Source organism: Apteryx rowi, unplaced genomic scaffold, assembly GCF_003343035.1.
Source record: "Apteryx rowi isolate R43461 unplaced genomic scaffold, aptRow1 scaffold_34, whole genome shotgun sequence".
Taxonomy (NCBI): domain Eukaryota; kingdom Metazoa; phylum Chordata; class Aves; order Apterygiformes; family Apterygidae; genus Apteryx; species Apteryx rowi.
This window is the reverse complement of record NW_020449863.1, coordinates 1,513,249-1,534,738: the sequence shown is the minus strand read 5'-3', so window position 1 is coordinate 1,534,738 and position 21,490 is coordinate 1,513,249. Positions and strand designations below refer to the sequence as shown.

At 35.0% G+C, this 21,490-nt stretch overlaps 1 protein-coding gene across 7 annotated transcripts in view; it reads right to left on the bottom strand.

Annotated features, from left to right (window-relative positions):
- Positions 1-21,490, bottom strand: part of UBR2 (ubiquitin protein ligase E3 component n-recognin 2) — a 63,410-nt gene that overhangs the window by 28,796 nt on the left and 13,124 nt on the right. For 4 of the 7 annotated variants that reach the window (XR_003254646.1, XR_003254647.1, XM_026072305.1 and 1 more), the window contains exons 7-21: positions 21,199-21,261; positions 19,535-19,655; positions 15,068-15,175; positions 13,150-13,238; positions 12,198-12,296; positions 10,008-10,171; positions 9,825-9,924; positions 8,594-8,722; positions 7,638-7,821; positions 6,472-6,533; positions 5,558-5,668; positions 3,614-3,679; positions 2,104-2,226; positions 1,662-1,725; positions 1,141-1,265 (exon numbers count right to left, since the gene is read on the bottom strand). Coding sequence is in view for 5 of the 7 variants with exons in the window: in XM_026072305.1 (XP_025928090.1) it covers positions 1,141-1,265; positions 1,662-1,725; positions 2,104-2,226; positions 3,614-3,679; positions 5,558-5,668; positions 6,472-6,533; positions 7,638-7,821; positions 8,594-8,722; positions 9,825-9,924; positions 10,008-10,171; positions 12,198-12,296; positions 13,150-13,238; positions 15,068-15,175; positions 19,535-19,655; positions 21,199-21,261 (1,608 nt within the window). In the remaining 2 variants the exon portion in view is untranslated. Of the gene's footprint in view, positions 1-1,140; positions 1,266-1,661; positions 1,726-2,103; positions 2,227-3,613; positions 3,680-5,557; positions 5,669-6,471; positions 6,534-7,637; positions 7,822-8,593; positions 8,723-9,824; positions 9,925-10,007; positions 10,172-10,819; positions 11,031-12,197; positions 12,297-12,370; positions 12,470-13,149; positions 13,239-15,067; positions 15,176-19,534; positions 19,656-21,198; positions 21,262-21,490 lie in introns of those variants that run through there. The other 3 variants (XM_026072304.1, XM_026072306.1, XM_026072307.1) reach the window with 3 other exon arrangements.

Here is a 21,490-nt window from a genome sequence, read left to right as displayed (position 1 = left end):
GAAATACCATGTCTTCAAAAGTTTTTTTTTAATTGTGCCATTTTTTAAATTTTTTACTGTTTTTCCTTACCCTAGCAAACTTAGACATAACAGACATTAACAGAAAAAAATTTCTTAGTTTACTCAGTATATATTAGGTATATATTAGTCAATATTTCTGTTTCCTAGACCTTTAAAACTAAATAAATACAGGAGAAGGCTAAAAAGTCAGGTCATTGAAAAATGACAAAACTACCACACAAAAGGTAGCAGGAGAAATCAGTTCAAATATGTAATAGAGCTTCATACACAAGTTACCTTTTAAGTCACATCCCTTTCCTGCAATACACATTCATAGCAGTTAATAGTTCATGGAAAATGTATTTATTTAACTAAGACTGACAATGTAATTAATTTAGAATTCTAGCTTAAAATGTTTTCTTTCATCCAACCCTAAAATATTAAAAAAAAAGCTAGTCTAAGTTTTGACTGTTCAGATTTTGTTTGTTATCCATTTAAAATATTTAGAACAAAGAAAAGAATTCAGAAGATTTTTATTAAAAGTATTACCAATATAGTAGAAGGTTAACTTTTGAATCTCGACTTTCTCCTTGAATCGCGTTAGAAGTTAAATTTTTTTTTCAAACAATGTTTTTGAAGTCATCTTTGCTATCTTGCACAAGTGCTTACAGAGGATTTCACCTCTATGCTTCATTTATATGAAGCATTTATGTCACGTTATGAGCATTTACATTACAAGTCATTATATTGTGCCTAGTATTTTCAAATACTGTTAGGCTTCAAAATAACACAGCTGATATTTTCTGATAGCTCTGGCAACAAACTTCTATCCTTTTACTCAGGGCTTACTGTCAGAATACAGAGACTGCTGGCCAGGTGGCCTGATAAGTAACAGTATTAAAAAGAAAAAGAGCTGAAGAAGCTCTCATGTCTTAGCTCCTACCTCTTTCAGATGTTATTTCCTTCTACAGCTCTTCCCTACCTCTCCCTGACACCTATCATTAATCTGTATCTGTGCTAATCTTACTTTTTGCATAATCATGCTGCTCCCATTCCACATTTAAGGGCATAAACATGTTTAAGACAGAAATTTTCAGCAATCTAATGAAGTTGAAGTCACATTTTTCCCAAGTTACTTACATCTTCGGGTAATGCCTTTACCAATTCACTGTGAGCCATGGGCCTGATGCTCAGCTGATGGATGATCTCTCGCTTGATTTCATCTGTTGCGTTTACCTGTCCTATTCCAGGACTGAATCGTTCTCCTGTGAACAAAATATAACAGTATTTTTGTGAGGGTTTTAAAAAATATTACTTTATTTTCTGTTCTTTTGCAATTTAAAGGAAAAGACTAGAAAACAAATATTTTGGGGGAAATCCCAYGAGTTCACCCACTAGTGTTCAAAAATATCAAATAAAAATATCATCAGTGTTCAAAAATATCACATCTTTTTTCAYGAGCTGGATGACTCTGCAGGACTGATACTTGTTCTTTAAAGGAATAAAAATAGAAAAAAATTCAGCAAGTCTTTCCTTCTAGGAAAGCTGTCTGAACTGCAAGAAACTGGAAATGGAACTGAACTTCAGATGACAATGAAGTATGCTCATTCTACACCATTAAAAAATAAATTAAAAAAAGATTAAATGTATTCTGAACTTACCAACAATCATTATAATGAGGTACAGCATTTCTTCTATAAGCGTGTTATTTTGTTGAACAATATCCTGATTTAAAAACAAAAAAAAACAGAATAAACATTGAGTAAAAAAAAAATATCATTCCATAAGCTGCAAATATTTTTTCTATGTTTCAAAAATATTGTCCTTTTTCATGCTTACACTCCAAAATTAAGCTTTTCTGAAATGCAATCACAATTGCCTTAAAATTTTTGAATAATGAAAAAATTATACATCATCAGTTTCTTACATTTACCATTTCAACATGTAAATGTATTTATGCAAATTTCAAACTGGTCAAACTAAAATAAGGTATAGTTACTTCCGTATTTTTGTGAAGAAATTACACAGAGTTGGTGCAACAGAGTCTGATAAACTTTCAAAAACAAAATAGCAAATTTTCCATTATGGCAGTATAAAAAATACCTTGTTAGTATTTTCTGTGCTAAATCTTTTGCCATAGTCTGGAGTACTAAATATCTGATAAAGTTCAAAGCGACTCAGCATTATCATCAGGAAATGATTTGGATCCATCATAGATACACCTGTCTATTACAAAAGAAAAAACAGTTATTATAAATAGAAAAAAAAAATCTGGTGTTAAAGTATATTTGTACTTCATAGACAACATTCACAGTATATTCCTTATGAAATTCATTCTTCTCCCTCTATCCTGGCCAAAGAGATTTAACTACTTAAGTTTACCCTCTCAGGACTTCAATAATGCAAGTGACAACATATGTTTGAATAAACACAGTCCTTTGCTTTATCAATTTGATGTCCTTTTAAGTGTAAAATACCCATGGTTATTCTTTCTATCCCAAATAAAATCCACTAAAAGTTTTTGTTTTGTTTTGTTTCTGCTAACTCTGTTCCTGCTGCCCCCGCTTCTAGAGGGCATATTAAAATGTGTGTTTAGCACTTAATGTATACCATGTACTGATTTAAAAAACAGATTATAAATTCCAACCCTCAAAACATTAGCAAGACTTTCCAAACTTTCCTGAAAAGAATAATACCGATTTTATAACATAGCCACACACATTCACTTCCATTTCTAAAAAACTAACAATTAATATCCATAACTGGCTAATTTAGATATATTGTTAACTAACAGATAAGATTTTAGTAGCAGTTATTTCCTGTTGATAACAGGACTATCTTTAAGACAGAATAATTTCTCACAAAACTACTTATATCCACATGATGATGTGGATGAACACCACAAATCAGGGACAGATCAAGCCTTAGTGAAATATATCTGAAACCACAAGTAACTCCGGACATACACATTGTGCTGGGTAGTGCTAAGTCTAGATAAGATTTGGGGGCCCTCTTGCAAAAAGATTTTGCTGTCTTGGTCAACTACAAACCTTCAGCTGCAAATTTTAGCTTTCATCACTTCAATTTAGATATAATGTGTCAGATCTTCTTGTGTCAGGGCTAAGTTCACTCTCAGTTTTGGGCTTCAGAAGAGATTTTACAACATAGCAAAACTGGCAAACTGCTATATGAGCTTCTACCTGCTATCCAGCATTTTAAAGGTCAATTTTGATGGGAAATGAGAAAGGGAGAAGAGGCAACACACGCACTGAGCCCAATACTGAAGACCTGAAGACCCATATAACTGCCACTATAACATCATCCATTAGTTAAAATATTACATTCTTAAAGATGTAGTATTACACAGCCATTACACAGGAAGTTCTGCATTTTCTGCAGCATGTTTAAAAAAAAAAAAAAAAAGGATTACAACAGTGTCTCCTCTACATAATTTTCCTGCAAGGACACAGATACAATAATGAAGAACAGAAGTTTTTCCATAAAAATTTTGATTTTTTTTTCCTTGCCATTAAAGCGTTTTGATGGAGCTGTATACACATGCACATGAACCCTGAAAATGCTCGATGAAATGCAAATTGGTATATGTGGTTACCTGAAGCATGACTATGTCCTTATCAAACATCTCCCTTCTGCACTTCACATTATGATAGTAATAAATCTGAAAAAAAGCGTAACATTTAATGAATATTATATTTATTCTAAATTTAATTTCATTCTGGAAAAATAAACTCTTGTCATACAGTATTAGTGACTAAAAAGATATATTAAAAGTCTGTAAAATTTATATTGATATGTTTGTATGCAAAAAGCATTTTAATATGGCATAAAACATGCATAGCTGCTGGCTGAGTTGTATTGATCCAATGTTTAGACTGCATACACTTAACAGAAGGAAAAAATCTTGAAGTGTTTTGGGCTAAGTTTTAATATATTTACATGTTTAGTATTTAAGTGTTGGAAATTCATGGGAGAAAGTCCCTGCAGTCAGAGAAATGTTCTTTCTTTGCTGCACAAAATGCTATTCCATTAGTTGAGATTGAATCTTTTAGGAGATGCTGGTTTCAGGAAAACGTTAAGAGCATGTTAGAACCACATTTAATCCAAACTATTCTAGGAGTAAACTCAATAGTAAGATGAAACAGCAGCAACATGACCATCAGTACATGGCACAGAAAAGTAGGAAACGTCGATTCCACAGCAGTTAGGGGAAAAAAAACAGACTGTCAAGTTTCTAGGCAGGACTGGGAACAATCTCCAGTATGCTCTACTTTCCTTGGGTGGTCGGCCACCATTTCTCACCAATGTTACATGAATGAGACAGTAGAGCATGCCTTCCCTCTCCTCCTCAAATTGCAGATCCACAAGCAAATGTCCATTCCTATCTTCTGGGAAAATATCCTAGAGTATCTGGCTGAACATGAGTACTCTATAGTCAATGAAAAGAAAAAGGCTCTTCTAGACCACGGAAGCAGTGAAAGCTAACACAGAGAGTAATTATTTCTCCATCAGAAGTTACACTAAAATTTCAGATTTGGTAAGTATCTATAGTAATATAAACATTGCTATAGTTGTATATAGCATTGCTTTTGCTTTAAAAATGACAACGAAGACATCACCTTGTAGGAACACATTCTTAGGTTGAAAGGCAAGAGTGTCAGAATTTAAGCTGTTCAAACAAACTGATTTCAGCCTCCAAGTGCACATGCACTGCAACTATCTGATGAAGATGGGGACTTGTGGGAGGGAAAGAACAGTTTCGCGATTAAAGCAAGTTAACATCTCACAGAACTAAATCCTATTTCTTTTATAATTTTTGTCTTGCTAAGTAAATCACTTAAGACCATCACCCTGGTGGGTGGCACCAACACTACAGTATCCATTTTATAGATGTTGTGCTCAAAACACCTAAGACCTTATTTGCACAAATGCAGAGAAAATTTGAGTCAGAAGAAGCTGGTCTCCAGAAGCACAAGCTCTCTCTATATACAGATATAAAAAACAAGAAACACTGTTCTATCCCGGTTCTGATACTTCTTTACTGTGTGATTTCAGGACTTTAATTACCTTATAAACAGAAATAGTAATAATATCTTACCTCAGGGGTGCATATTTATATATTTGAGACATATTTTTACAAGAAGGTGATGAATGCATTAMAAAAGAAATACAGATCTAATTCAGCACTTCTTGCCATTGCTGGACAGCGTACAGTAAACAAGGTAAGGGACCTTAACTGCATTATACTTAGAAGCTTCTTTATGAGCAGATCGCTAAGTCCACTGAGCATTGTAGCAGTCCTAAGATGGAAAAAAAAGCAGCTTCCATCTAAGAAATCAAAGATCAGTTTAAAAGCCTAAGTATTCAAATGATGCAAGTGCCTTACTCCCATTGCCCTTCCATAAGGTTTCCACAAATGGATTTTGAAATCAATATTGAAGTTATGTTTTTAAATACAGAAAGGGAAGTTCTTGAGGTCTGAAATCACCATGTAGAAAGTTACCAGCAAACAGTGATTATACAGCTATTAAGTACTTACCTGATTAACAAGAGAGAATCCATTTCTTCTCCACATCCCTGCATGCACTTGAGCGCATAGGACTAGGCATCGCAGAGGATGTTCTATCAACATAGGTGGGCTAAGTTCACTCTGCATTAAATAAAGAGACATAGTATTTTCATATAAATAGAGAAAAGTTAAAGAAAATGGGGTCAAAATGGAGGAGAAGGGAGGATATTATTRTATCATTAAATAATTTTAGGAACATGAAAAAGTAGCAAGTCCAAAACACATATTAAAAAGGTTTGATGAGCTCACTTAACAATCCATCCAATCACTCTGCTAACAAATCTCACGTTTAGCTTTGCTCCACACAAGTACTCTGTATGGACTTAAGTTTATTCCTAAACACATTTAATGTTGTCAATTTAATAACATTGCTATTTTCTCTCTCTTTCATTCAAAGCTTAGTTATTCTTTCAAAAGAAATTTCATCTGCCATTTCTGCTCTATCCTCTTTCTATTTATTTCGCTCTTTTTAACTTCCCCTCAAAGCAGCAGTGTACCAATAGGAACATGCAGGAAGCAAAAAATAACTGGGGAACAAAATTAGAAACTCCAAAGCCAACGAGAAAAAATTAGGTCATGTCAGCAGATACTAAAAACAGTTTCCACTGTGAAAAGAAAAAAGAACGCATGAAGAATAAAATACAAACCTTAAATTTGAGTCTAAATAATATGAGGGCAATACTGATTGCTTAAGGCCTAGCCATGAACATCTATTCATCTTTTAAGAGGTAATTCTACCCACTGCACAAAGATGACTTCTCTAAACAGAATTTGTAGCAGAAAGATAATTTATTTTTAATAATATTGTACTCTTACATAACCAATTTCACTTCCAGCATATTAATTTGTTATATTTAATGAATATGTTTTATCTAATTACATACCAGGGGGAGCAGCTCAGGAAATTTATATGCCACTTCAGTTTTACTCAGCAAAACATGCAAGCCTATATGAATACATAAAACAAATACATATATTATATAGCATACAATATTTTACATAATTTCAATAGGACAAAAAAAGCCATCTAATCTACTATCTGACCATTTTCTAGACATAATCTTCATGAAGACGTTTGCATATTTATCTTGTTGGAGTTAGAGATTTTCTGAAGAGACATCACAAAGTATAAATTTTGAGAATTAAAGTTTCCCCATTGATTCTGTATAATATTTGCAGGACAACAGGTGTCAGGTTTTGGCTTTTTTCTTTTTTTTTTTTTTTTTTTGGCTCATGTCATGTCCCCTCAGAGATAGCCAAGTATCCTTGGTCTATCAGGTCAAGTTACCAATGACAGATGCTCCATCCTTTCCATCAGTCTTTAAGTTTATAAAAATAATAATAGTTCAGGTACTATTATGAGGCCCCTGCAAAATACAATAAAGTTTGTTTTTTAAGCTACAACGCTTCTGCTTGTAGATCGAAAGATTCAAAATTCTTTGCTTCTGAGCTCTTCGATGTTTTACCCAAGAATTAACTTTTTCATTTCATTACCTGTGAATTTATTTTACTGTCAGATGATGTTGATGCCATTTAAACTAAAATTCAATCTTTTTTAAACGCAACTGTTCAACAAGTTAGCCACAATACAAGGGGGGGGAGGGAGGGCGGGGAAATCATTAACTAATTTTCCAGTGACACACTGGTCTGTAATCAGATGTTTGATAGACCTGCTCTCTAACAGAACGTCGATTAGTCTATTCAGTCTGACAGCTATCCATATTTCAAAGGAATCGGTCAACTAGAGATTCTATTTTGTTGGACTTTTTTTTGCATCAGTCAAATGACACAAGAGCAGCAGTAACTGCCTACAGCATCCCCCCACTGACAGTTCCAGAGGCCTGACAATTTCTCCCAGGCCTGAAACCAGAACAGTTTCTCCAAGGCTTAGGAACATTTTGTCTAAAGGCTATCCAACAGCTAGAAAACAGCTAAAATACACTCTATTCAGGCTGTCAACAGCTGGTGTGTGGTTCCTTATGTCCACATAAATTTAAATTACATTTATACAATGTTTTGGTTACCTGAAATATTTCAAACTAGTTCATACCTGCAAGTAAACGAGAAACTGGGAGATGAATGCTAACTTTTTCCTGAGAAACACAGTATCTGATGGTCTCAACTGAATGTCCACACATACTGAGAACAATAGGTTGCTCTCCATCAGTAAAACCACTGTGACACTGCATCAACACAGTCAGGCATTTCTTGTAAGCTTCAATTAACACTTTCTCCTACAAGAAAGATTGTGCTTTATGCAGATTATGAAGAAAAAAGAGCTCTGCAAAAACAACATAGCCATTGTATATACAAAATCTGATGGTTTTGATACAATGTTTTGAGTTTTACCTTTATTAATGGTCTTACAAGATTAAGACAAGGACTCCAACATAAACTGAATCATTAAGGACACAGATCCTGACACTCATCCAGGTACATCTGATTAAACAAAGACTCGCTAACATGTTTCTTTGTAACTGGTACCACAGAACCTTCTGAGCAATGACCGTGTTGTGTCAGTAAAACCTGCAAGCTGACTAAGAGTGACAGATTAAGGCCAGTTTGAATGTTCAGATATTCTATGATCACTTGCTCCATGACAATATTTTACTGTGCTGAAGTTCTGCTGTCCTAAAATTTGAAACACTTATGGTATAGAAACCCAATTTACAACCAGGCAGCACAGGTAGATCCAGGGCCTTGGTCCTCTACTCCTCCTTTGCAAATAATTATAACCTAATAGTGTTTAGACAGACAATCACAACTTCTGGATGTTTGACAGAGTTCTTTCAGCAGTATTTCTTGAAAGGCTTAATCACATTTTTATGAAGTTGTCAATTCAAGCTCTAAAAAAAAGTCTTCAAATACAGAAAAATTTGTACTGGCTCATAAAGGAAGATTTTGGCTGGTGGTGCAATGATGTGTTTTGTTCACTGTTAACATATATTACTGTTTCATCTTTTTTTCACATATTCACATGAAAAAAATAACCTAAAAGGAACTTACATCCAAAGCACACCAGTCCTGCATCATTGAAATAACAAGTGTTAATTTCATTTGCAATGTAAATGCTGCTTCCCATTCTGGTTCCATTTCAATGTGTTGTCCTACTTGACGAGTTATTGGATCCATGCCCTGGAAAGAAAAGAATTGTATATTGCTGAAATGCACCACTGAAACACCCTGACAACATAACATAAATATGGGACAGTGGTTACTTGTTTTTATTCATATAATATTGCTACAATACAAAAAAGAAAATTGAAAACATTCTAAAAGGATTCAGACAGATCTAAAATAACAAGAAAATGAAACAGGAAGTGGAGGAGATAATACTGGGACAAAAAAGGTTTCAGATCTAAAATCTATTATTTTTAACATCTGGGAAAATTTCACCATCATGAGCCAAGTCACAAATTCTTTTTACAAAAACTTTTACATATATACATCACCTTACAAAGCCATTTCACTTTTCAAAAATGTATTTTCTAGGGACATGCTATTAAATGCAGATTAGCACTAAATAAAGACTGAGTACTAGAGTGCCTAATCAGATCTGGGCCTAGTAAGATAATTATGGTGTGATCTGATAATTGCAGTATATTCAAGAGAAGAAACTATCTTAAATAGACTAACAAGAGATAAGTATTGAGAAAAATATTCTACTGACATACCGAAAAATGGGAAAGATTCTCATTATACCTTATGATCACATGGCCATTTGCCTGGGTAAAAGTTGCACTGCTTTTAAAATATTCAACTCTTAAGATAACACGGCGCATAAAGAGGCTGAAAAAAAATCACAGTGAAGGTGTCTACTTGTATGTCAGGAGACTATATATTCCTTAATATGAACAGCAACTCTGCTGTCACTCAGGTAGTATCTTGAGCACTCAGGAAGAATGAACRTTGGTTAATATGGACAAGATTTTGCTCACACAATTAAATGCATCTTTTATGCCTGTACAGCTGCAAAATATGACAGAACTGACACATTTCTGTTTGAACTGATTTTCCTTTTCACTGCCTTCTACAGCAACAAACTGAACTAAAAAAGTTAGGTGAAACATTTTATGCTCAGGCAAACATGACATGATTCCAACAGTTATACCGAATTCAAGTTATCATAAAATGGAAGTTCCATTAAATTTCATCAATTTTTAAATCATGAAAGCTAGTCTCTTGTTTTAAGAGGAAAATGTGTTCTGAAAATTTTGTACTTTACAAATTTACATACCTGCATACATTTGAGTAATTCTAAGAAGGCACCAAAACCCTCCAGAAACTTGTGCCTCAAGTCATCTGACCACTCAGTTGGCTTACTTATCAACACATACCTGAGTACATTAGAAACAAATGCAAGTGTTAATTTCAATTTTTTTTTTTATTGATCAAATTAGCACACTATTAATATACTTACTTGAGATCCAAAATAAGGCTCTGAACACGTCTGAATTTGAAAGCCTGTAGAGCAGTGTAACGTTCAAACTGAAACCTGCCTTGGATGTCACGGTGCCTTAAGTGGTCCATAAAAGTTTTGATGATAGTGGTCATGAGATTTTCTTCTGTTATTAGCATTCGAGCCTATGCCAAAGTACAGTGAAATCTGCTGTAATTAAAAGATACTAGTAACAAGAATAAGTTTCATACTGCACAATGAAATTCATACATGACATTTTACCCAAAGCAGTTACAGTATCAGTATACTCCTCTGTTTTAATTATTAAAAGCCAAACTTCCAAATATTGACTGAAAAAAAATGGAATATAACCAGAAATTATCATAATTCAGATCTCTCCTGTAGAATTTTTCTTTGACACAATAGTTACAGAAGTTCAACTATGGTTAGGCTGCTGCTAACCTACTATCTTATTACTAACTTGTACCTTCCTTTAAGTATCTGTCATTTCTTCTCTTAATAACTTAAGTATGAGCTCTTTATGGCAGGGACAGCTCTTCCGTTTTCTGTTTATAAACTATCAAGCACAGTGGTGAAAAGCCTGAGCCTTCTGAACTCCTAAGAAACTGTACAGTTTGATTTCCACATCAAGATTGTGTAAGGTGACCTATGATTCCTATCAGGGGCTACTACACATATCCATGCGCTGCAGGAAACAAGTCAGCAGGCATTGCAAAGGCAGACGTTGCCAGATTGTCTCCCATGCCCAGCCTAACCCAGCCCAACCCTGCAACACAACAGGGGGCACTGAGGAAATTCCTGCCATCTCCTACTTATGAGCTCTTCCAGAACTCCTCCTTTCTGTTGGATCTCCAAGGTAAACAGGATGAGTCTTGTGGCTCTCAGCTCCCATGAAGATTTTATTACATGGCTGGTAGATTCAAGACTGGCCACCTTGATGTAGCACAATGATACTGTGGTTGTTGACTACAGCTTCTGGATTCTGCAGTTGCTAATGATACTCCAGACTGAGTTTCTGAAATGCTCGGGGGGGGGGAGAAGGAATCTAATGGTTAACATCAAAACAAAACAAAACACCACCAACACAATCACCCATCTTCCTCCAAACCAAACCACCTCTGTTGCTTGACAGCTAACTCTGAAATCATTTAAATCATTTTCAAAATGTTATTGGGGGTGGGGAGGAAGATATTTATATTCTTCAACTTATCAAGAAGTTTAAAATAATTTCAAAAGCCCATAAAAAAGGGAACAAAAGTGCTGCTATATAAATACTACAATCATTCTGAAACTCCTGAAAAAGGCCCATTATCTGTATTATTACACAGCTGTCTAGCAGATTTGTAATAATGCAAATCTAGAAAATAGCACCATCTAGAAAAAACCACTTTGCTCACTACCTTAACTGCCATGTTATTACTGAATTTTGGATCTCAGTTTCGGAAAGATTCAAAAAGCACTCATTTTAGAAACAATTCTGACTATGAAAATCAGATTTTCATTTCCAGTACAGCTCCAAAAATTAATTTGGGTAGTTTGTACTACAAGGTAAGAGACTTATTTGGAGACTGGAACAAAAAGGGAGGTTTCTCAAGCAAGCATAAACTAGTGAAAGACCAGCAGAGTTAGTCAACTGGGAACACAACCTGAAGCCCTGAAACAAAAATTAAGTGGAAGCATGAAAGGAGGCTGGTCTGAGTCTAGAAGTACCACAGGAAGTAAGTAATATCATAAAACAACTCTTGCTTGCACTTGGATTGGTTAGAAAACTAAGATAAACACAGTAGATCGTTTATAAAACTGCACCAGGATGGCATGCTCTGCAACTGCAGTACGTAAATCATAATGTAAATTTCTACAAACAGTAACTGTGACCTGGTACTATCAGAAATTAAAGCATTATGCGTGCACCTATACATTTAATATCTTTTAAAAAATAAAATAAAATAAAATAAAGAAACAAAAAATACTCAAACCACTCTAGGAAGTCAGATTCAAAACTTCACGAAGCTCATGTAAACCCATAGCAATATCTGTAAACAGTCTGACTACTTTGCAGCAGCAGTGTCCTGCATTTTCATTGTAATAATGTTAGATAAATACACTGTCTGGGTTCAATAGCCTCATGTGGCTTTTAACAAATAAAGATTTCCTTTTTTTTTTTTTTTTTTTTGGTCTTTTAGTACTTACAAGAGAAGGCACTGTGAATATCTGTATCGAGAGGTCAGCAATTGAAAACTCTCTGTCGTGGTCATCTTTCATAAAATCACTCTGCAATCGCTCATAGTTCTATTAAGAAGGAGGCAAAAAAAGGCAAGGAGTGCCAACTATCAGTTTTTAAAAGAAAGACAGGTACTACTCACCAGAGTAGGTACAGTGAAGAGTTGGACAGACAGAGCAGCCACCGATACTGCCCGTTCGTGATCATCCTCCATATAATCTCTCTGCAACTGCCGGTAATTCTAAACAACAAGGGGAAATTCACCTCTAATCCACACTGACCTGATTTTTTTTATTTAAACGTGTGCTCTGGGAAACTAATGTTATGATAAAGGGACAAATAGCTCTGATTATTATCAAAATATCTTGTACAAAGAACATGACAACTTTTCAGCTCAGGCATGAGATCGACTCACTCTGATTTTCACAGTAAAGGATAGTATTTTACTTGCTACTTAAAAAAAGTTATTTTTCTTCAGCAGTGAGTACAGTTTTGCAGTGCTGATTTAAAGCATTTCAGGTACTAGTTACTGCAGAAATGCTAATCAGCATAACTGCATTTCAAATACTGCTCCCGAGCAGTGCTGTAACAGCTTACACCTCAACAATGTGGAACGATCAGCTCTCAGGAAGTGATAGCCTACAATATTAACTGTGAAGACAACATCTGAACTGCCTTAATTCTGGGGAACTTGTAAAGCTCATTTTCTTCCTAAGAGGTGTGAAGTCATGATAACCAAGGTTTTTGAAGACAGAAATAAAACAGTCAGCATTTCTTTTCAACTTCTCACACACACACCTCCACCCCCCCCCCCAAAAAAAAATACTGGATAACCGCTCCCTTGAAGTTCCGTACGCTAGCTAAACTCTCTTGGACAGACCGTTTAAGCATTCAATGTCTCTTTGTAAGAAAAATACTTACTCTTGCAAAGCGGATGGCAAAAAGTTTCTTGTATTTCAAATCCATAAGCAGACTGCTCATAAATAACTGATGATAAACATTTCTAGCACCTATCAATAAAAATGAAATATTATGAACGACTACTTTGTCAAAACATCATGGAAACACTTATAAATGCGAACTCTTAGAGCATGAATGAAGTCTGCATTTCAGAGCAGAAAGCTGCTTTGATTTCTGGCAGGCGGTAATAAAAGATGAAGAAGAATACCTAAAACAAAGAGAATTCTTTAAGTAGCTTTATTTATTATGCCTGCATCAGTTAACAGTCAGCTGTTGAAAACCTCCAAATACAAGGCAAGTCTGGTAAACGAGAACTCTACTCCCAGAATAAACAGAGGATTGGGACAGCCCAGAAAAAAGGAGCTGTTATGGAATGTCCTGGAAACTGCAACAAATTGTTAATTGTGAACAATGTCACCAAAATAATCAGTTTAGCTACCGAATTTAGTTTCGGCTACTGAATTTGTAGCCTGGCTACAGGTTTTCTGCATCCAGAAAATATTATCAGTGCAAATCAGAATTGACTGTTTGTAGCTTGGAAATACACGCATGTTTGCATCATTTTTTCTGTCGGTCACTTGGAAGTCAAAAGCCATTACACTATTTGCTTAATACAGAGCAACTATGGAATACAGAAAAGGTAGAAAAATGCTAAAGTAGAAATGCAAAAGTTTAAAGTTACTCCTTGTTTACATTAAAGATATTACACTAACAAAGCCTGTACTAAAAACGYAGTAGTTGTCCATAAAAGTAGTTCCTTTCAGATCACCAAATTGGCAGACAAAAGGGGGAAAAAAAAAGTTCCGAGAGCCAGGAATACATTCACATAAAATAAAAGGGATCAGAAAAACAAAACCTAGAGGAATCATTCTTTCCATGCTACGCTCACATTCCACCCTACTTCTTCCTTCTTTTATTGCTGCTCCAAGGGGCTCCCAAGATTGACCATGAAGAGGGATTACTACTCTCAAGGATATCTGTACTTCAGAACTGAAGAACAACAAAAGATACTGGAAAAACACACACAMAAAAAAATCTTCAAAATACTACATTCTCACTTCAATAAGGAAAGGTCAGTTATGTTGTATCATTCTCTGCCTTTGCCTTGTGCTTCTCTGTTGTTTTTCTTACACCTGGCTTTAAATGCCCTTTTAGGATATCAATACAGACATAGACTCCACGATAGCACAGAAACGAATTACTTTCACTTCCTCAAAAATTACAACTTTCTGGCCCATCCCACTACATCAATGGGGCTTTAAAGATTTTAACAACTCTAAAATAACAGAACGCACATGTTCCCAGATCAGCAGGAACACCTCATGAACACAAACACATCTCTGCCCTATCCATAAGAGAGGACGAGAACAAGCACGCAAGAGAGAGCGCGAGCACGTGAGAGCAAGAGAGAGCGAGAGAGTGCGAGTGCGCGCGGGAGAAGTGCATGAACAAACCAGAGAGCACACACGCGAGAGAGAGCGTGCGCACGGGCGCGCAAGAGAGCACGTGCACGCAGGCACAAGAGAGCACGAGATGAGGCATTTTAGTAGACATGATCTAGATACCGAGATCTTGTAAAGCAAGCACTCTACTGTTCACCCAATTTTTCTTAAACTGGTACTTTCATCTGCATATCAAATTAGGCCCAATTTTCAGGCTACTTTGAAATATTGTATCTAAAAAAGCTCCAAACAGTGTCCTTATGTTTTTGTCCTCATTATATTTTGAAATGCATGGTGAAGGGACAAATTATAATAAAACAGGCAATTGCATCTGCAATTTACCACAGTAAAAGCGATCAAACATTAACAGATACAGTAAATGAAAACTACCATGCATAATATCCTTTAGTATTTCCCTGAAGTCTGAGAAAACTTACCTTTCCACAGTTTAGAATCACACAGCATCAGCTTATCCACAAGAGAAGAATTTTCACCATCTGGTCCTTCCTGTAAACCAACCTGACACAATATTCGACGAAGGCCATCTTAAAAAAAAGAAATAATGAAACAATTTTAAAGTTAATTATAACTTAAACACAAAATTAATACAATATTTTGACATACTGCAAGTTTTCATAGCACACAATATGCACATCCACRAAACTTTATTTTAGTTCACCAACCAAAAAACAATTTTTTTTTTAAATTTTTGAATCACCTCTCATAAGAACAGGAGCAGTAACATAACAATAAACTAGCTCAGGGAGGGAAAAATCATCAAAAAGTGCATACAAGATAGAGACAGAGGACTTTCCTTATTAGATACGAGGGGAGTTTTGTTTGTTTTAAGTCAAGAGATTCCTAATCTGTAGATACCTGCTATCTGGAATTTCATGAGTACACTCAGTTTCTTATGAATAACTTCACTGTAATTGAAAGACATAGACCAAAACTGAAAATTCCTCGTGTTCAGCACTGGCTCCTTAACCCATGTTTTGGCAACCAGATAGCTGTTTTTCCAGAAAGCCTACATACTTACAAGTCCCACCAAAACTGATGAGTATTACATAGGTTCACAATACTTTTCAGATATTTCGAAGATAGCCACACTGTATGTATGGTTCATGTTAAAAAAATGAGTCAGTTTAATGAATGAAGGGCACTACACAAAGGCTAGACAAGGCCTGTTAGCAAACATTTCAGATTTGTGAATTGTTACACAGTACACTTTGTCACGGGAAGCTATTGCAAAGAAGTCAAAGTAATCGGCAAAAATCATGCAGTATCAAGTTTGAGAAGTTTCAAAAGCTTGAAATGGGAGAGCTCTGCTGCTTGTCACACACGTGTATAAACATCTTCCACTTATGCAGAAGCAAGTATTCCTTGGTTGAACATGTTATTAATAGAAAGTTTGATGAGCATTAGGAAACCTCCTAATCCGATCATTTTACTCATAACTCCTTCCTCTATTTGCGTACAAAATCCTGAACATCGTAACAAACGACTGAACGACATAAAATACAAATGCTTTTTCATACCTCTGTTTCAAAGGAATCCATAAACCCTTTTCCTGTATCTGACTGACTAGTAAAACAAATATATTCAGCATTTAACAAGCTTTTGTTAATTGTATTTGAATTTATCAATACACTAAGCATTTTATTAGTTAGAACCACAATTTTTCCCTTTAAACCATCAATAGAAAAAGGAACTGTTGAGGATTAAAGCCTGAAAATTCAATAGTCTTTTATGGGACAAAGATAGAAAGGATATTTACCAATGAGACTCATGATTCTCTTGACACATACAGTTTACTTGAGTAAAGATTAGGTTCTAGTTTTCCTCTTCTACAATTCTTTTTTTTTTTTTTTTTGGCGGGGGGAACCAAAAGCCCATACAGTGCAGCTCACAGCCTGCTCAAGATGCACCAACTTAATGACATTTCCAACCAAAACACTGACATGCTCCATTCTTATAGAAGAAGAGGTGTTCTTCCCAGGCTACTGTGCACATTTCTAACTTTTAAAAACCATAGTTCACAGTCCCAGTCTTCCAATAAGAAGGAACTTGGTACATATGATAAATGACATTATTTTCAAAGGGATACATCTTTGGGATAAGGTTTTCTGCTCTGACACTTCATTTCTAGGTTGCTGGGAGTTTTAAATCATTGCAACCACTTTTCCAACACTCCCGCTATTCAATAGTCCAAACCACAACTATATCCATCTTCTCCATTAACGTAACCAGAGGATTTCATTAGAAACAAAAATTCAAAGATTCTTGCGTTTGAGAAGCCAGCATAAAAACCTGTCTCAAACTACCTGAAGAAATAACGCTGAAGTCAACTTTATAAGTCACGAGTGTCTAATATACCAAGGCATAATCACTAGTTGGCAGCTCTTAATGATATCCAAGGCAGCAAAGGAGAAAAGCAACTATAAACAGACTGAGTTGACACTATAAATCACAGTGACAGACCCATTAAAAAAAAAAGTTCAAAAGCCTAAACAGTAGAACCCATAGGGCCATCTTCTCCTCAACTACTGAAAAACACTTGATATTTTGCTGCTAGAACCACAAATATTTTATACCTTGTATTAAGCTTATGGAACAACAAAGAATCTTATGAAAAATACCGAACAACAATTTTTGCTCAAAGATAGCAAATGAAAATGTTGTTGTGCTTTCTTAAAAGTGCTGTTGGTTTACTAATATAAGAAATAATTATACACCACGCTCTTTTTTTTAAAGTTACATTTCCCCTGTTTAGAGTCCTATCAAAAGAAAAGTGTATAATTCACCACATGCGGCAATTCTTAGTTTGTACTTACTAACTGCTATTATTTTTAAAACTCTATGTATTTTTCTAAATGAAAGAAATAATAAATTTTATTATTTGCACAGTGCAGAWAAGCCTACCTCTGCAACAAAGCACAACACAGACACGCTTATATTAACAATATGTCCAACCTAGCCTTGGACCTGTCAGTAACATATATTCACTAACATAAGTACACTACTTACAAGCATTAACCATTCTCTCTGCACACCACTTTGCCAACTCTACCTAAGAGGAGGAGGTGGCTGCAGCTTGGACAGTTCTGCACTGCATGGTGCAATGCTATATATTCTGTGAAATCCTACAGCAATCCTTTTGCCTTGCAGAGTTACCCTACCACGCCATTCAACAAATGGTGAACAGCTCCTTTTTCACAAAGGACCAGTATTTGCTAGCAAGAATGTCATAGTCAAGCTTGTGATAAAAATGCTGTAGTAAGGTTTTCCCTTTATTCACTGTCAAGAGTTTGGCATCCATTTCACAGCATCATTTCTCCTACCTGCGTGTCTAAACAAAAGACCTGTTCACATGTGCATATCCCTCTGGCCAGGAAAATTTAGGCAGTACATTTTCCTTACCTCATCTTCCAGAAGAATGGATAACAGACTGCTTAAAAACAGCCTGGATATTTGTTACCATTTGTTAAAAAGCTAAGAGAAACCAATTTTTTCCAGAAGCGCATTTCACAAAGTCAGACTTCAAAGTATATTGCAAGACCGCATCCCAAGGTGCACAAGGCAATTAAAATAGTTGGGCTCATAGATCACAGACAAACACATAAGCATAGTGCTTACCATCAAACACTATTTTTGGCCCCTCTGAATCATAAAGGAAATTGAATTTAATGAAGTGAACTCTACAGAATTTTGGAAACATCACACACGCATCAAACTATGAATTCAGTGCTTTCATTAGCACGTTCAAATCACTTTTTCGCAGTTGTAATTAGGTGCTGAAAAATCATTGACTTAAGTAGCAGGCACAAACAACATGGCACAAAACTGTGCTCAAAAAAAAATGAGAAAGACAGTACCTGGCTACAAGTCACATCAAAAGAAAAACTTACCTCAGAAACTAAATATCCTCATGTCTCTCCTTTATGCTCATATATATTAAATTAATATATAGCAACACTGGCAAATAGTTGAACAAACTGCTACCATAACTTTTTGAAAAGTTTGAAAATTAACTTATACAAATATAAACTACTTAGCTTTCAAAAATAATCTGATAAAGACCCTGTGCCTGACACCCTGGCTAGTTTTTCAACTATCAGTCCAATAAAATATATAATCTCTGAACAAATGTTGTACCTTCACAGAAGAATGTATATACAGTGTTACAGGTGACCCTGCTCCACTAATAATTCTTGGTAACATTTACAGATGCATAGTACACATTGTATCTACACTTCTGCATAGTGGCAAGAGTTTGACACACTTTCCTTTTATTTCCCCTCATGCTCCACATCTTTACAACTTTATGATTTGTAAGGACAAAGGAGGAACCAAACCAAAACTAACATGGAGCCTTTCCATAAAAATGATTCTGCACATTGATTCCTTTGAAGAAGTCCCTTTCTAAATATCAATTAACACTTCATTAGCTTTATATTTATCCAAAAGCCCTAACCTCCTTGGGTTTTYTCTGTTGTTCCACYTACACTGCAGCAAATCTGAAGCAATCACTTTCAACACCATTCTTCAACTAACTTTGAATAATTTTGTTTTATCTAAGCAGCTTACTGCATTCACTTGAAAAGGACTAAGGACTGAGAACTATCTTGTTGGCCTACAGCATTTGACAGCAATTCTCAGATAGATTCAGTTCAACATCAGCTAAACAAAAAGCAGCATCTGAGCACAGAAAGCAAGACTGGTACCACTTTCAAATGGAACTTAGAGCAGCACTCCACAACCAGAAAACAATGAAGTCTGACAAGATATGAATAGCTTAGCCTTATGCATATTACATATCTGAAATAAGTAGACCGTACTGCTTCAAGTCAGCTTGCCTCACAGTTGTTCTCTAGCTTATCTTGGAAAAGTTCAAGTTTGCCTACCTGAATACCCAATAATACTGCTAAGCCAAGTTAGGAGCTTCAGACCAAAGCTCTGGTGGGCAACAATAGATGAATGCATAACCTGAACCTTCAGTGGCTTTGTCTGACGACTGGTATTTCTCTTAAAAAGAAAAGGAAAAAGGCGTTAATGTTTATGTAAGTGAGGGCTAGCACACATTACTGTGCAGAAACACAACATTCTTGTGATTAATCTAAATAATTTATAATATTAATACGTACTCATTCTAATTACAAATATCACCACTGAGGGGAAAACAAAAACAAAAAAGTCTTAATTTTGTTTACCCTATCAATGTTTTGAAGGACATTACTAGTCAATATCAACATATTTATGCCAATCCATTTCCCACCCTCATCTTCTTATCAACGTACACACACATCTGCTGCGTCTTACTAATAAGCAGCCTCATGCACAGCCTAAGACAACTGTGCACGTTTGCTCCTCACAACATGATACACAAGTGACACAGCTGTCCACCAAGGAAAGACTGGTCATCCATAGGGTGTTTCCAAAAATAAAAAATAAACAGAGTTAAAACAAGAAAGAAAATTGAAGATGGAAGATAATTGAAATGGAAGAATTTTGTAATAGTAAATATTAAGAATACACATAATGGAACAAAAATTATTTTTAGTTTCACACTTGGATTCTATCAGTTCCTATTTCAATGCTTGTGGCTGTCATAAAATGGCAAACAATTTTATATTATAGGGAAAAAGAAACAAAATAGTTTAATTTCATTGATCTGAACTGACATGCAATTGTAGAAGCTTACATTTGAAGCTCCTGATCAAAGTCTGAGACTTCTGAATTAATGAGACATGGCAAGCTATATTTTTAAAGAGTTCATCAGGATTTCACTGGAAAAGGTTTAGAGAAGCAATGTTATAATCTGGACTCTGATTTACAATTATTATTTTTTCAGATAAATTACCAAAATATTCTTTTAACACATCCAAAAACCAGAGACCATAGATACTTCTCTATCGAAGACATGAAGAGCAATATGAAAATCTTAACATCCTTTTGAACTGCAGTTTTATACAGAAATATTCATTTTTTCTAAAAATTTCCTAAATGCTGAAGTGAGAGACATTAATTTCTAAGGATGGAGACAAATCATGCAATTTTGATTCTGATCTGTATTTGTTAACAAAAATATGGCAAAGGACAATTCCATTATTACATTATCACAGAGTATTAGAAGAAGCTCTTAAGAACACATGAAGTAACAAAGAAATATTTGATTTCACACAGCCATCCTCCAAAAAAAGAAACTAGGAAAGAAAGATATCTGCATTTACGTATAAGTATTTGTAGATATGAAGATTTTATAGAAAATGATAAAATCATATCCAACTGACAAATAAACAATGAAGACTGCACAGAAAAAATTGCCTAGGAACTTTTTTTTCCTTCAGAAATTATTTTGGGGGCAAATTAGACCATAGGTGATTAAAAAAAGAAGAAAAAAAACCAGCATAGACCAGTATTTTATTAGCTATCCCATGTCTATTGTAAATATTATTAATCTCCAACATTTTTTATTATTATAGTATAAAGAGTCAAGACTAATAAAATCAAAAAAACATGTTGTAAAACCTTTTCTGTTTAGATGAGACAAATAAGAAGTATTACTTACCACTATTACAGATTTTGCTTGATCGCAGTACTGAAAGTCTCCATATCGAACAGATCTACGTCCCTTTACATTTGTAAAGAAGTAATATTACCACCAGTTTCAAAACAAGCAGTTCAAATACTATGTTTTACATTGTCATAAAAGATAAGGTAAAAGTTTTAGATGCAAGCTAACCTTGTTTGTATGCCATTTTTATTTTTAGAAGTACTATATATAGCTATATACCTGGCTTTCCAAAAAGCAACTTCTATACTTTAAAAGAAAATTATGCTACATACCTATTTACTTGTTA